Source organism: Coregonus clupeaformis, chromosome 36, assembly GCF_020615455.1.
Source record: "Coregonus clupeaformis isolate EN_2021a chromosome 36, ASM2061545v1, whole genome shotgun sequence".
Classification (NCBI taxonomy): domain Eukaryota; kingdom Metazoa; phylum Chordata; class Actinopteri; order Salmoniformes; family Salmonidae; genus Coregonus; species Coregonus clupeaformis.
The window spans coordinates 14,008,407-14,024,378 of NC_059227.1; the positions used below are offsets into that span (position 1 = coordinate 14,008,407).

The 15,972-nt window shown below is 40.4% G+C and overlaps 1 protein-coding gene across 1 annotated transcript; it reads right to left on the reverse strand.

Annotated features, from left to right (window-relative positions):
* Window positions 1-1,943: 1,943 nt before the first annotated feature.
* si:dkey-85n7.8 (COX8 domain-containing protein) lies at window positions 1,944-6,221 on the reverse strand. Its single transcript, XM_041865712.1, has 2 exons — window positions 5,993-6,221; window positions 1,944-2,445 (listed from the first exon to the last, which is right to left on the reverse strand). The coding sequence occupies exons 1-2, from the start codon at window positions 6,110-6,112 to the stop codon at window positions 2,329-2,331; spliced, it is 237 nt and encodes a 78-aa protein (XP_041721646.1). The 5' UTR covers window positions 6,113-6,221; the 3' UTR covers window positions 1,944-2,328.
* Window positions 6,222-15,972: the final 9,751 nt, after the last annotated feature.

The window sequence follows — 15,972 nt, forward strand, 5'->3', positions numbered from 1 at the left end:
CATGAAAACATACATGAAATGAGTTTGAATAGGAAATATAGCAAAATGCATAGGAAATGTAGTCATTCTGACAAGGTTAGAAATAATGATTTTTAATATAAATAATAATTGTGTCCTTCAAACTTTGCTTTCGTCAAAGAATCCTCCATTTGCAGCAATTACAGCCTTGCAGACCTTTGGCATTCTAATTGTCAATTTGTTGAGGTAATCTGAAGAGATTTCACCCCATGCTTCCTGAAGCACCTCCCACAAGTTGGATTGGCTTGATGGGCACTTCTTACGTACCATACGGTCAAGCTGCTCCCACAACAGCTCAATAGTGTTGAGATCCGGTGACTGTGCTGGCCACTCCATTATAGACAGAATACCAGCTGACTGCTTCTTCCCTATATAGTTATTGCATAGTTTGGAGCTGTGCTTTGGGTCATTGTCCTGTTGTAGGAAGAAATTGGCTCCAATCAAGCGCCGTCCACAAGGTATGGCATGGCGTTGCAAAATGGAGTGATAGCCTTCCTTCTTCAAGATCCCTTTTACCCTGTACAAATCTCCCACTTTACCACCACCAAAGCACCCCCAGAACATCACATTGCCTCCACCATGCTTGACAGATGGCATCAAGCACTCCTCCAGCATTTTTCATTTGGTCTGCGTCTCACAAATGTTCTTCTTTGTGATCCGAACACCTCAAACTTCGATTCGTCTGTCCATAACACTTTTTTCCAATCTTCCTCTGTCCAGTGTCTGTGTTCTTTTGCCCATCTTAATCTTAATCTTAATTAATTTTTATTGGCCAGTCTGAGATATGGCTTTTTCTTTGCAACTCTGCCTAGAAGGTCAGCATCCCGGAGTCGCCTCTTCACTGTTGACGTTGAGACTGGTGTTTTGCAGGTACTATTTAATGAAGCTGCCAGTTTAGGATCTGTGAGGCGTTTGTTTCTCAAAATAGACACTAATGTATTTGTCCTCTTGCTCAGTTGTGCACCGGGGCCTCCCACTCCCCTTTCTATTCTGGTTAGAGCCAGTTTGCGCTGTTCTGTGAAGGGAGTAGTACACAGCGTTGTACGAGATCTTCAGTTTCTTGTCAATTTCTCGCATGGAATAGCCTTCATTTCTCAGAACAAGAATAGACTGACAGGTTTCAGAAGAAAGTTATTTGTTTCTGGCCATTTTGATTCTGTAATCGAACCCACAAATGCTGATGCTCCAGATACTCAACTAGTCTCAAGAAGGCTAGTTTTATTGCTTCTTTAATCAGCACAACAGTTTTCAGCTGTGCTAACATAATTGCAAAAGGGTTTTCTAATGATCAATTAGCCTTTTAAAATGATAAACTTGGATTAGCAAACACAACGTGCCATTGGAACACAGGACTGATGGTTGCTGATAATGAGCCTCTGTACGCCTATGTAGATATTCCATAAAAAATCAGCTGTTTCCAGCTACAATAGCTATTTACAACATTAACAATGTCTACACTGTATTTCTGTTCAATTTGATGTTATTTTAATGGACAAAAAATTGCTTTTCTTTCGAAAACAAGGACATTTCTAAGTGACCCCAAACTTTTGAACGGTAGTGTATATAATGCACATGTCACGATGGTATAAGTATAATTATAGACTGGGTGGTTCAAGCCCTGAATGCTGATTGGCTGGCAGCCGTGGTATATCAGACCATATACCACGGGTATGACAAAACCTTTATTTGTACTGCTCTAATTACGTTTGCAACCAATTTATAACAGCAATAAGGCACCTCAGGGGTTTGTGGTATATGGCCAATATACTACGACTAAGGGCTGTGTCCAGGCACTCCGCGTTGCGTCTTGCTTAAGAACAACCCTTAGCCGTGGTATATTGGCCATATACCACACCCCCTCGGGCCTTATTGCTTAAGTTTACCATAATTCAGCTTGGCAACTGCAATGAACAGACACAGGCAAATATTGCCAACACAGCATATATTTATTGATGATGGCAGTGAGTTGGCAGTTTTACAGACGTGTCATTGCAACTGGATGCCGCAGTGACATTAGGGGCCGTATTCATGAGACATTAGACTCCATGCTACTGCAATAAACAGAATATTCACACAAAAAAGACACCGTACAAAAACATACTCATGACAGTCATGCAGAAATGTCTTCCATGGTCCCTTCAAAGTGCATGTTATTGACCAGTGATTATTGTGGCCATTGAATATCATTTATACTGTAGGTGTGTGTGTTGTTATACAGTAGCAAGGTACAGTATTTGATAGCATGGTGGCTAATATGTTGGACACAGCCGTGGTTTGTAGCGTGTGTGTGTGTGTGTGATGACTTCTTCTTTACAACGGTCTTGATGAAGGATGTGGTCTTTGGCGGTACTCTGGGAGGTGGTGCATGATCCAGCCGGCCGGAGCAAGCATGCCGACAGCAAAGACGGACATGATAAAGAAGCTTTGCTGTGAGGGAGGAAGGGAGAGGAGAGTAGAGGAGAAGAGAGAAAATAAGAGACACAGTACCAGCCATACATATGCAGAGGTTGACCCACTACTGTACTAAACCCTCGAAGCCAATTACGTTTCTGTTAAAAGACTAAAGTTAATCTGCAGTTTAAATATTGGTAACACTTCATCTAAAGTCTGCAGGTATAAGGCATTATGATGTGGTTATAAGGCATTGTAAGACTTGTCATGAGCATGTATGACCCACTGTCATCTCATTGTGATCCTCACTAAATACCAGTTATTTTGAGTCCTTTGAACATTTCACAAAGAGAAACATAACATAATATTATAAGCCTTATAATAGGACATTATAATAAAACATTAAATAAGGACATTATGAAGGTGTTCAAATAAGTAGTAAAGCATTTTAGCTGCAGGATTTAAGTATTACTAAAATATAAATGAGAATGTTACTGCCATCTAATATTTAGAGCTGACATGTCTTCTGTTTAATGTCCAAATCTCCAATCGAGTTTGCTGTATTTGTATTTTGTATGGCTTCAATTAGCAATATAAAGGAAAGCTTGGTGGTATATAATTTATTCACTCCATTGAGTATACAAGTGTCACTTGAACTACTCCACCCACAAGTATCAAAGGAACTTGTGTTTGAGCCTTTCTTTCTCTTCAGTGGTAGTGTTACAAATGCATGAAGGCTTGTTGTGCAATTAACTTTACTATGTCCCTGATACAAATCCCAGAAAAGTATGCCTTCAACTAATTTCAGACCGGCTCATTTCAATGTGAAGAACCTATTTATGACTGCAAATGATAGTCCCAATAAGCGCAAACCAGATGGGATGGTATATCGCTGCAGAATGCTGTGGTAGCCATGCTGGTTAAGTGTGCCTTGAATTCTAAATAAATCACGACAGTGTCACCAGTAAAGCACCCCCACATCATCACACCTCCTCCTCCATGCTTCATGGTGGGAACCACACATGCGGAGATAATCCGTTCACCTACTCTGCGTCTCACAAAGACACGGCGGTTGGAACCAAAAATCTCAAATTTGGACTCATCAGTCCAAAGAACAGATTTCCACTGGTCTAATGTACATTGCTCGTGTTTCTTGGTCCAAGCAAATCTCTTCTTATTATTGGTGTCCTTTAGTAGTGGTTTCTTTGCAGCAATTCAACCATGAAGGCCTGATTCACGCAGTCTCCTCTGAACAGTTGATGTTGAGATGTGTCTGTTACTTGAACTCTGTGAAGCATTTATTTGGGCTGCAATTTCTGAGGCTGGTAACTCTAATGAACTTATCCTCTGCAGCAGAGGTAACACTGGTTCTTCCTTTCCTGTGGTGGTCCTTATGAGAGCCAGTTTCATCATAGCGCTTGATGGTTTTTGCAACTGCACTTGAAGAAACCTTAAGTTCTTGAAATGTTCCGTATTGACTGACCTTCATGTCTTAAAGTAATGATGGACTGTCGTTTCTCTTTGCTTATTTGAGCTGTTCTTGCCATAATATAGACTTGGTCTTGTACCAAATAGGGCTATATTTTGTATACCACCCCTACCTTGTCACAACACAACTGAAGGAAAGACATTCCACAAATTAACTTTTAAGAAGGCACACCTGTTAATTGAAATGCATTCCAGGTGACTACCTCATGGAGCTACTTGAGAGAATGCCAAGAGTGTGCAAAGCTGTCGTCAAGGCAAAGGGTGGCAACTTCGAAGAATCTCAAATATAAAATATACTTTGATTTGTTTAACACTTTTTTGGTTACTACATGATTCCATATGTGTTATTTCATAGATTTTATGTCTTCACTATTATTCTACAATGTAGAAAATAGTGAAAATAAAGAAAAACCCTTGAATGAGTAGGTGTGTCCAAACTTTTGACTGGTACTGTATATTAATATATATTTATACATTTATTTATTTTATTCATCCAAGGGTCTTCAAAAGGGAGCGCGTCCGGTGGGCCACCAGTTACCCATCCCTGCACTACAGCTAAGCGGCTCAAAGACTACACACTTTCCGAGGAAGTGTCTAGGCAGGCCGCATTGATCCACATCCGAGCCCCCTGCCCCGGGCGATCGATTTGATTCTATCCCAGGCAGCTCCCTCATGGAGCTGAGGCGTTCATTGTGTCCATACATTATACATTAGAAACCCTTTATATACTTCCAGCCAGGAGGAAAGCTTATTTTATAGCTCCGGCTCAGACCTTTCTGGCGCATCCCTGTCTGTCCATCAAAGTCAGTCTCAACCTCTACGTCTGAATTAAATCTTTGATGTCTGAATTGTCTAAATTGTTTACGTCTGTCATGTGTTCCAAATAGACTGTAAAATATAGGCTAGTAGAAGCATGGCGAGGTGTGTCAATCAATAGACATGGATCACATCCTTCCTCACCAAGGCTTCTGTCAAGTTGAACTTGGTTAACATTTTACGGGATATCCACGTGGCAGTTCTACGTGTGAAATACATCAGTCTTTCTATAGTTGAAAAATGTCTCTGTGCTGTGTTTGAGAGCACACAAAAATGCATACATAGCCGAAGAGCCATGGCAGGACACAGCAAAATAAACATTTACCCTGTGTCCTTATCAAAATCTACTGCGTGATTATCCTGGTGAAACAACAACACAATACAAAGACGAGCTTGCTGCGATCTCTCTCTCTCTTTAAATTAAAAGACATGGAATGTTTGTGGCAGGACAAATAAAATACTAGTCTGTCCGTCTGGTAAGGCGGCAGGTAGCTTAGTGGGTAAGAGCGTTGTGCCAGTAACCGAAAGGTCGCTGGTTCTAATCCCCGAGCCGACTAGGTGAAAAATCTGTCGATGTGCCCTTAAGCAAGGCACTTAACCCTAATTGCTCCTGTAAGTCGCTCTGGATAAGAGCGTCTGCTAAATGACTAAAATGTAAAAGTAAACTGGAACTTGGGGAGCACAAACCCTTAAAAGACCAATCATCAACTCAAGCGTTACCTGATGTTTGAGTTATTTCAGTTTTTGCAAAATTCTAGTATTCCTTTTTGTTGATGACACTATTAAATGCATGAGTTCACCGGAGATATGAAGGATGACAATACAGGGTACTATGACTGTTATTGTAATGTTGTTAATACATTAAAGGGTGGTTTCTTGGACACAGATTAAGCCTAGTCCTGGGCTAAAAAGCAAACTCAATGGAGAATCTCCATAGAACATTTGTTTTAGTGCCAGACTAGGCTTAATCTGTGTCTGGGAAATGCCCCTTAAGTGCATACATTATTATCATTAAGTTTGAGTTTTAACTTTGAAATATGATGGTAAAGAAACATCAAACACAATGGGCTAGTTTAAGCCTAGGACTAAAAACCATGCACAATGAAACATCTAAATCCATTGGAACTTCTTTTAAATTCAGGACTATGCTTAATCTAGGCCCCTGGAAACTGTCCCTGAATGAATATAGAAGCGACAGTTCCTTGGGACATTGAGTGAGTTCCAAATTAGAGAGTACGATCTACTCTATAAGCAGAGAGTCCCTCAGTGCAACACTCACCCCAGGTCCAATCTTGGTCTTGGGCGGCTTGCTGTAGATGCTGGACCTCCTCTCTTGCAGGACCATCTTAGCCCGTACCAGAGACACTGCCTGAGGGACCCCCTTCAGGGCCACGACCATCCTGACAGCTGTGGATGTGAGGGATGGGGGAGGAAGTCAGTGCATAAAGCTCTTGAGCTCTGTGTCTCAAGAGTGCTGAGGAACCTCCCGACGCATGTGAAATAGAGCCGAGGACCAGTCACATTTACATGGGTGGAGTCAGAAGGATGGTTTTTAGGCAATCAGGAAGAGGGGGGGGGGAGGCTATCAGGGCCATGTTGTTCAACAATACCTCACATTGTCGTCAGGCAGATTTGTGAATTTGAGGACTGCATAGAGACACTGTCTGGAACTTTTTGAGAAACCATCTGTTGAATGGCCTTAAGTCAACGTAGGGCTCGGGTGTGATTTGTATCTGTAGAAAATGTTGAACTAAGGTTGTGTCGAAGACTTGATTTAAAGGGAGTTGGTCTTCGATTGATGTCAAGGTAGTATTTAACCCTGACGCCATAAACCTTTTTCTCCAATTGATCCAACTTTATGGACATGAAAAAGTGGGCCAGAGCTCATCATCCTCTAATGATGTAATAAGCATAAAAAACCAAAGCATCCTTCTGCTTTCATGACTGATTAGTACTCATTACACAATTTCAGTATGTCTTGGTCATTAAAGATACACTATAAAAGTTTAGGTGCTAATTGTTTGTCAGATTCTGGCTTGAATGTTGGATGTAGGGTTCATAAACATAAGTTAAGACAATTTCTTATCTCATGAAACCACACAAATCCGGCAAACATGAGTGAAACAATATATGCTTTTGCTCGTAGAGGTCTGTCCAATAACAGGTCATTTCTAGGGACCCCTTTTGGCTCAAAAGGCTAATGTTCCCTATAGCCTCTATCCTACTGTAGGCCTACAGTGATTGTACACAATTTTAGAGGAAAGAAGATCATAGATAAAGGGTGCTGAACAGAACCTGGCACACAAAACACGGCACCTGGCCCTCTGGTCTTTGTCTGCCCAGCAGGTGTCTTAATTGTGCCATACAATGGCCGCCTGACTGGAAATGATCTGATTTTCCATGCAGATCAAAGGAGGTTAAAGGGTGTAGGGGGAAACAGCCAGCTGTGTTTTGTGTCATCTATCAAGATGGGGCTGAGAAGTCATGCTTCATCAGTGACAGCAGCTCTGTTGTGGACTAAAGTAACACGCAACGCGGTCACTGTAATCTACGGGGGTGGATGAAGGAGTGTTTCACTAAATACAATGCCTTTTGGTATAGGGAAAAGTGTTACGTAACCAGACCAACAAACACAATTTAATTTGTGTATAGCTCAACAGCCAATGCAGTCAAACGCGACCGTAGTATGTGTATGGTCAATTATTATTATTATTATTATTATTATTATTATTATTATTATTATTATTATTAATACATTTTATTTGTAATGTGCTTTTCAACAACCCAAAGTCTGTTTGTTTGCTGTTTGTGAAAGCACATTACTGGCCTCAGACCAGTGCTTAGGGTCCACAACCCCCTACCAAACACTGTCCTGTTTAGAGTATGAAGGTAGGCTAATATTGAACCAGGTGGGTCAATTGCAACCAACGGGCAGAACTGCGTAGCTGCATGTTTGTGCTGGATTTCTTAAAAATCTACTAATGGGAGATTACATGCATCTACATGTTAAGACAAACTTCCTTGCAACCAAAAACCCAAAAGAATAAACCAGCAGATCAGTTGATCGCATGTTGTTAATGCGTCAAAGAAAGTCTTATACTCCCGCCCCCAATGAAATATCGACCTATCAGAAACATAAAAAATCGCAAGGCTGGAAATGTATCTAAAATACTTATTGTAAGAATATGGTTATATTTCCCACAAAACATTGAATCTTAAATGTCAAGATAATTCAAATGAGTATGTGATTTAAAATAACTTGAATTAAAACAGATGATATATTAACTCAATCCCGATTGGCTTGAGTTAGTTACACATTTTATTCAGGGATATTGACTTTTCCCTTTTGATAAGAAATTACCATACTCTATTAGGACAAGTTGTTGTTAATGGATTACATAAATTGGAATTTAAAAAGTAAGTACACCAACATTAGTTTTCCCTTCATAAAATGTGTAGGGTAAATTGCACAGTAGATTTGTCGAGGTAAACTAGAAAATATTATATTTCAGTTGTATGGAATGATTGACAAATAGTTATATTGACGCTTAGTCTGGTCAGTGAGTAAGTTTATTTTATACTGAACATAATACCCTGAGGCCAGTTCTTTTTAACTTTTAATCTGGATCAGAATGATACAGATTCTGTAATGCTCTTTTTTTGATGTTTTTGAGCCGTTTTTTCAGAAAATAATCAGATAGGATCATTCTGATCCAGATGCCACAATATCAAGATCACAGAATCAGGATTTTCTGTGCTTTGGACAGGTCTCTATATCGCCATCTACTGAGCGAGTTATGTTACAACATTTTGTCAAGCCAAAAAGACAGCCCAGTTTTTCAAAACGTTTTATCTGGATCAGAATGAGCCAGATTATGTAATCCTCTTTTCTCTATAGACAATCAGATCAATCTGGCTATTTCTTTAGCCATTTTTTCACAAAATAATCAAATAGGATCATTCTGATCCAGATGCCACAATATCAAGATTACAGGATCTATTAAAACACATAGAGCTTGCATATCACTTATAAGTAAGTAGATGCATTTATTTGACACTTCTCAATATAACAACTAACCACATACCTATTCTGCGGTTAATTTAACATTATGAACCTTTGGTTTTCAAGTGTAAGAATGTTTTTTTGACATCCTCACCTTAGATACATTGAATTATCTTGGTTGTAGTGCCTTTCACCTGTCAAAATCCACCCTTCCAGTGGGATCAAGATAATCCAGATTTTTGGCATCAAAACTATCCCATTCATTGGTCAATTTGATTTATAGACTAATAGTTTTGACCTAGTGAAGAATTAGAGATGTTTACGATTTACATGAGTGTAGCCAAGCTAAGTAGCTAGCTAACTAGCTATCAAGCTAGCTCACTTTTGTATGCAAGTCAATGAAAACAAGATGGCATCTCGGATGAATTATATATATATTTTTTTTATTGTTTATTATTTTTTTACAAGCAAGGGCTCATATTGAGTGTATTTACATGTGTACATGTGAACCACGCTAATGATATGTACATTGGTTACTTTTAAGGAAATTTGTATCTAACGTTAATGGTCACATGCTAATTGCTAACCGCTAAATAGCTTAGCTAGGCACTAGCTTGGCTGCCATTTCGTCCGAGCGACAGTACCAGTAATTTGTTTTCTACAGCTCTTTATATACAGTACATACACTACCATTACAGAAGATAGCCCTATTTGGTAAAAGACCAAGTCCATATTATGGCAAGAACAGCTCAAATAAGCAAAGAGAAATTACAGTCCATCATTACTTTAAGACATGAAGGTCAGTCAATACGGAACATTTCAAGAACTTTGAAAGTTTCTTCAAGTGCAGTCGCAAAAACCATCAAGCGCTATGATGAAACTGGCTCTCATGAGGACCGCCAAAGGAATGGAAGACCCAGAGTTACCTCTGCTGCAGAGGACAAGTTCAGTAGAGTTACAAGCCTCAGAAATTGCAGCCCAAATAAATGCTTCACAAAGTTCAAGTAACAGACACATCTCAACATCAACTGTTCAGAAGGGACTGCGTGAATCAGGCCTTCATGGTGGAATTGCTGTAAAGAAACCACTACTAAAGGACACCAATAAGAAGAAGAGTCCTTCTTGGGCCAAGAAACACGAGCAATGGACATTAGACCGGTGGAAATTTGTCCTTTGGTCTGGAGTCCAAATTTGAGATTTTTGGTTCCAAACGCCGTGTCTTTGTGAGACGCGGTGTGGGTGAACGGATGATCTCCGCATGTGTATTTCCCTCCGTAAAGCATGGAGGAGGAGGTGTTATGGTATGGGGGTGCTTTGCTGGTGACACTGTCGTGATTTATTTAAAATTCAAGGCACACTTAACCAGCATGGCTACCACAGCATTCTGCAGCGATACGCCATCCCATCTTGTTTGGGCTTAATGGGACTATCATTTGTTTTTCAACAGGACAATAACCCAACACACCTCCAGGCTGTGTAAGGGCTACTTTACCAAGAAGGAGAGTGATGGCGTGCTGCATCAGATAACCTGGCCTCCACAATCCCCCGACCTCAACCCAATTGAGATGGTTTGGGATGAGTTGGACCGCAGAGTGAAGGAAAAGCAGCCAACAAGTGCTCAGCATATGTGGGAACTCCTTCAAGACTGTTGGAAAAGCATTCCAGGTAAAGCTGGTTGAGAGGATGCCAAGAGTGTGCAAAGCTGTCATCAAGGCTATTTGAAGAATCTGAAATATAAAATATATTTTGATTTGTTTAACACTTTCTTTGGTTACTACATGATTCTATATGTGTTATTTCATAGTTTTGATGTCTTCACTATTATTCTACAATGTAAAACATTTTAAAAATAAAGAAAAACCCTTGAATGAGTAGTTGTGTCCAAACTTTTGACCGGTAGTGTAGCTATTTTTAGCTTCTGTTATGTTAGCTGTCTATTGTTTTTTCTTACATTTAATACACAGGCCTAAACATGGAATGAATGTAAACAGATGTAAACAGATACTTTTCTACAAAGAGATGATTTTGAATTGAACAGTCAATATTCTGAGATTGAGAGAAATTGATAATAAATATAAATTGGAAGAGAAACCCAGTAAAAAGAAGTAAACTCTACGTGTCTCCTTATTTATCCTGTTTAACATATTAAAATGTGCATACAAATTTGAAAATACACATGTGAAAGTGTAGCGGAGTTGAGTCAGTCACGGTTGCTCATGGTCACGTAATAAGGTAGCCCCGCCTGCAACTTCATAGTCAGCGTTTGTCCTCTTGGTCTAATGGTCAAGACATTTGGTTTCTCCCGTGGGAGACCCAGGTTCTAATCCAGTTAAAAAAGCACACTTGAAATGTATATCACATGTGAAATGTTGGGAAAACACATGTCTGAGTCATGTGAAATATTCACATGAAAGAGCCATGTGAAACTTCATGTGTCTGAATCAGGAATATGTCACATGTTCTTCCCACATTAGTGTGAAGTGTGTCTGTATCTATGTTAGACAGTTAAGCCTTGTTCACATTGGCAGTTTGAAAGGACTCAAATAAAAATAAATTGTACATCCGATTCTAATCTGTTATTTTTCCTGCAAACTGAACAGCCAAAAAGCACATGGAATTGGATATTTCAACCCACATTTCAAACCACCATTCCACTTGTGTCTGAACGGTCAAATCTGATTTGTTTGCCAACAAGTGGTTTTTAGACTGTTATTTGGCATATCTTGTTGTTTGCTAGCTACTCTGTTGACAGTTTGACAAGAACATGTGGTAGCTAACCAGCTTGTTAATTGTTTACAAACGTTAAGCAGCTACCTACCTGTGGCTAGCCAAAAATGACTCGTTTTGAAAGTTGGATCATCTTGTGCTTTGAGGCTTTAAAAGTGTTCTTACACTATGATTTTGAACATTCAAAGCAACTGGGAAATGTCCATGGCAGGCATTGTTGTCACCTTAGCTTGCTACATAACTTCTGATTGATAGGAAGCACGAGCACCACCACCAATCAGCCTAAACCACTGCACACACACCCGTTGTTACTATGACAACTAACGTAGTCATGTCAGCAAATGACTGCTAGCTGAACACACACGCATCCGATTTGGATACTTGTAGAAAAAATAGTGATTTGAGCATTAAGGCCTGCAGTGTGAGCAAGGCTTTAGTGTCGCTGTGTCTGTATCTCTCTCTGACAGTTAGTGTCTCTGCGTCTGTATCTCTCTATCTGTGTTCCGGAATGTTCAGATAGAGGGGATTGAGATAAAAAGGAACAAGCACTCCTTACACAAAAGAGTTGAGAAAATAAATGAGAAAGAGTTGTGAGACATGGATTCTTCACTCTAAATCAGAAATGTATATTATGATTTTTTTATTTTACTTTTAATTAAAATCATGTTTATATTTTCTTTATGTAAACAACTACAAACAACCTGTAAACAAATTGGTAGCTCGGTAGACCATCCTAGTTACCAGGTAATCTGCACCTGGCATATTGATTTTAAAACGGGCTACTTCAAACAAGAACCATTAAAAATCAATTAAAAATAACAATGGAACTATCAGCAGCAGTAGGAGTCTCACCACACCCCTTTGTCTATCCACTATCTGTGACATAAGAACATTCCAAAAGGTGCCACAAACTGAAGCAACAAAGGGAGAGTCCAAAGGCATTATTTGGTGACTGTGCATTTGCAAGATCAGGTCACATTAACTAACCTGCTGTTTTTTACCAATTGTCAAACATGGTACACTACAAATGCATTACAAAAAGGCGCATTGGCAAATGGAGGCAGATTTTGATTTTTGAGGACCAGGGGAAGGAAAGTGAGATCAGGTACCTCACAAGAAACATATACCTGAATGGGACAGTAATGGTTCAAGAGAGTGGAGCTGCTCTCCACACCTTTGTAGCCACATTTTTGTAGCCACATTTTCCTGAGTGATGGAAGCGGGGAGAACAGGCCGTGGCTGGGGTGCTTGATGATCTTCTTGGCCTTCTTGCTACACCTGGTGCTGTAGGTGTCCTGGAGGGCAGGCAGTGTGCACCCAATGGTGCGTTCTGCTGAGCATACCACCCTCTGTAGAGCCTTGTGGTCAGAGGCGGTGGAGTTGCCGTACTAGACTGTGATGCAGCCCAGCAGTACGCTCTTGATGGTGCTCCTGTAGAACAATGTGAGGGCCCTCGGGGATAGGCAGAATTTCTTCAGCCTCCTGAGGTTGAAGAGTTGCTGTCATGCCTTCTTTACCATGGTGTCCATGTGGTCAGCTCCTCTGAGATGTATAGAGACAAAATAAACGTTTTAGCTTTACTCCAAATAAGTGTATTTTGCAATCACTCATTATCCAGGTTGGCCCAAGTTCCTGGGACAAACATGGAAGAGACGAGTTTTGAGGGTGATAATGTGGAATGATTTGGGACAGCTGAAATCTATTCATATTTTTTTATGTTACTTAAATCATTGGAATAGTTTATGCATAATTAAAATGTGAACCATGCAGGACGACCTCTGCCTCTTGCCTATTATGAGTACCGTTAGTTGTATTATGATAAATTACAGATAAATATATGACAGATGATAAATGTATGTAGCTACAGTATCATGGGTTAATGCTCAGCTCCAACAAGTTAACATTGATTCACATTGAGATGAGTGCAATGAGCTCTAGGGGCATGTGACATGGCAGCAGCTGGCGAATTGATACTGAGTTTCCTGAAGTCCCACACGGAGATGGAATTCATGTCGATGGATAGCGCACTTGAAATGTATCCTGACAAAAGTGAGGAGAAAGAACCTGCGTCGTCAGGTGAGGTGAAGGCTTCCGAGTCTCACCCCAAGATGACTCTGGCATAGTGGGAGTACGATTCATGGAGAAAGTGGATCCATGCCTTTTGGCCGATCCGTTTGTGGTATCAGGCTGGGTAAAGAAGGAGTTGGGTTCTGTCAATTCGGTCGAAGTATCCAGAGGTGGACTTTTTGTGTGTCTGCTGCTCAGAGGGAGAGCGTTTTGAGACTCGGGACGAAAGCAGTGGCCTGCTTTGATCTCCAGAGCAGAGTGCCGCTGACAGGGTTTGATAACTGGGGTGGGGTTGAGTGTTAAGGTGGATCAACTGAAGCTGGGGATCCCCGGTGTCTGGGATGCACAACATTTGGTACGACCCAGACCCCGTGGTGAGCAGTTTATGGTCATGTTGCAGCAGTATGTAGGATGTATTTGGGAGATTCGGAGGTGTGAGAAGTGTGCAGGAGGGCATGGGACAAAAGTGCAGTGGTGGAAAAAGTACCCAATTGTCATACTTGAGTAAAAGTAAAGGTCACCCAGTAACATACCACTTGAGTAAAAGTCTAAAAGTATTTGGTTTTAAATATACTTAAGTATCAAAAGTAAATGTTATTGCTAAAATATACTTAAGTATCACAAGTAAAAGTAAAAGTATAAATCATTTCAAATTGTTTATATTAAGCAAACCACACGGCAAAATGTTCTTGTTTTTTAAATGTACAGATAGCCAGGGGCAAACTGCAACACTCAGACATAATTTACAAACTAAGCATTTGTGTTTAGTGAGTCCTCCAGATCAGAGACAGTAGGGATGACCAGGGATGTTCTCTTGATAAGTGCGTGACTTGGACCATTTTCCTGTCCTGCTAAGGATTCAAAATGTAATGAGTACTTTTGGGTTTCAGGGAACATGTAAGGAGTAAAAAGTACATAATTATATTTTGGAATGTAGTAAAGTAAACGTTTTCAAAAATATAAATTGTAAAGTAAAGTACAGATACCCAAAAAAACTAATTAAGTAGTACTTTAAAGTATTTTTACTTAAGTACTTTACACCACTGGAAAAAGTGGAGTGTTTCAATTGTGGGGGTGGCCATGTTGCTGGGGATCAGAAATGTCCTGTGCAAGTGAGACAGATTGAAGTTTCCAGGGTAAGAGCAGTGCAGAAAGTGTCATATGCTGAGGCAGTGAGGAAAGTAGAGGATGGTGGCAAATGGTGAGGGAGCCTGAGAGGATCCCTGTGAGTTGTAGGCCAGTACAAAGTTACCAAAATAGTTTGTGCTTTAGGGACAGATCGCAATTTACTGGGGGGATGGGTGGTCCAAAATAGGGGAGGGATGTCAAACTTTTTTCTTTTTTTTGGGGGGGGTTATTTATTATTGAGCACAGGGAAAGGTAGTGCGTTTCCCCCCCTGCTTTACATTCGCTATTTGCAGGTTTTACTATATCATTTATTTCATCCTTGACAAATGCCCTCATCTGTTTGCATGCGCCTCCCCTATATCAAGGTGTTTTGGTACTTCCCTTATGCACTACACTTTTCCTTGTGCTAACTTTTACTATAGCACAGGTCATTATAGTCTACTAGTCTAACGGTCTATCCTGCACTCTATTGACCATTCATAGTGACAATAGTGGTAGGTGGATCGTTTGTCCAGATCTGCAATAGGCTAACTAGCAATCATACCACACATAAAAGCTTTCAAAGCTGCATCATTTGTAATATGAATCGACAAGAACAAATAGGAATAGCTGATAGGCAGCGGTAAGCCAAGCTTCCTGCCATCCAGGACCTCTATACTAGGCGGTGTCAGACGAAGGCCCTAAAAATTATCAAAGACTCCAGCCACCCTAGTCATAGACTGTTCTCTCTGCTACCGCATGGCAAGCAGTACCGGAGCGCCAAGTCTAGGTCCAAAAGGCTTCTTAACAGCTTCTACCCCCAAGCCATAAGACTCCTGAACAGCTAATCATGGCTACCCGGACTATTTGCATTGCCCCCCCCACCCCACCCCACCCCATCCCCCTCTTTTACGCTGCTGCTACTCTGTTTATTATTTATGCATAGTCACTTTAACTCTACCCACATGTACATATTACCTCAATTACCTTGACTAACTGGTGCCCCCGCACATTGACTCTGTACCGGTACCCCCTGTATATAGCCTCCCTACTGTTATTTTATTTTACTGCTGCTCTTTAATTATTTGCAATTTTTTTATTTTTTACTTATCTATTTTTTACTTAACACTTTTTTTATTTTCTTAAAAACTGCATTGTTGGTTAGGGGCTTGTAAGTAAGCATTTCACTGTAATGTCTACACCTGTTGTATTCGGCGCATGTGGCAAATAACATTTGATTTTATTTGATTTGAGAGGCCAGGTGCGTCATTGCACATGAAAGAACAGTGAAGACATGAGACACACAGCTCAAAAAGCTCCCCTATTGATCTTGTTTAGGGACAATACAATTATCC

Coding starts and splice junctions, on each gene's coding strand:
- si:dkey-85n7.8 (XM_041865712.1), bottom strand. CDS start 6,112: ATGGTCGTGGCCCTGAAGGGGGTCCCTCAGGCAGTGTCTCTGGTACGG. Junction 2,446..5,992: donor AGACCAAGATTGGACCTGGG/GTGAGTGTTGCA, acceptor CCTCCCTCACAG/CAAAGCTTCTTTATCATGTC.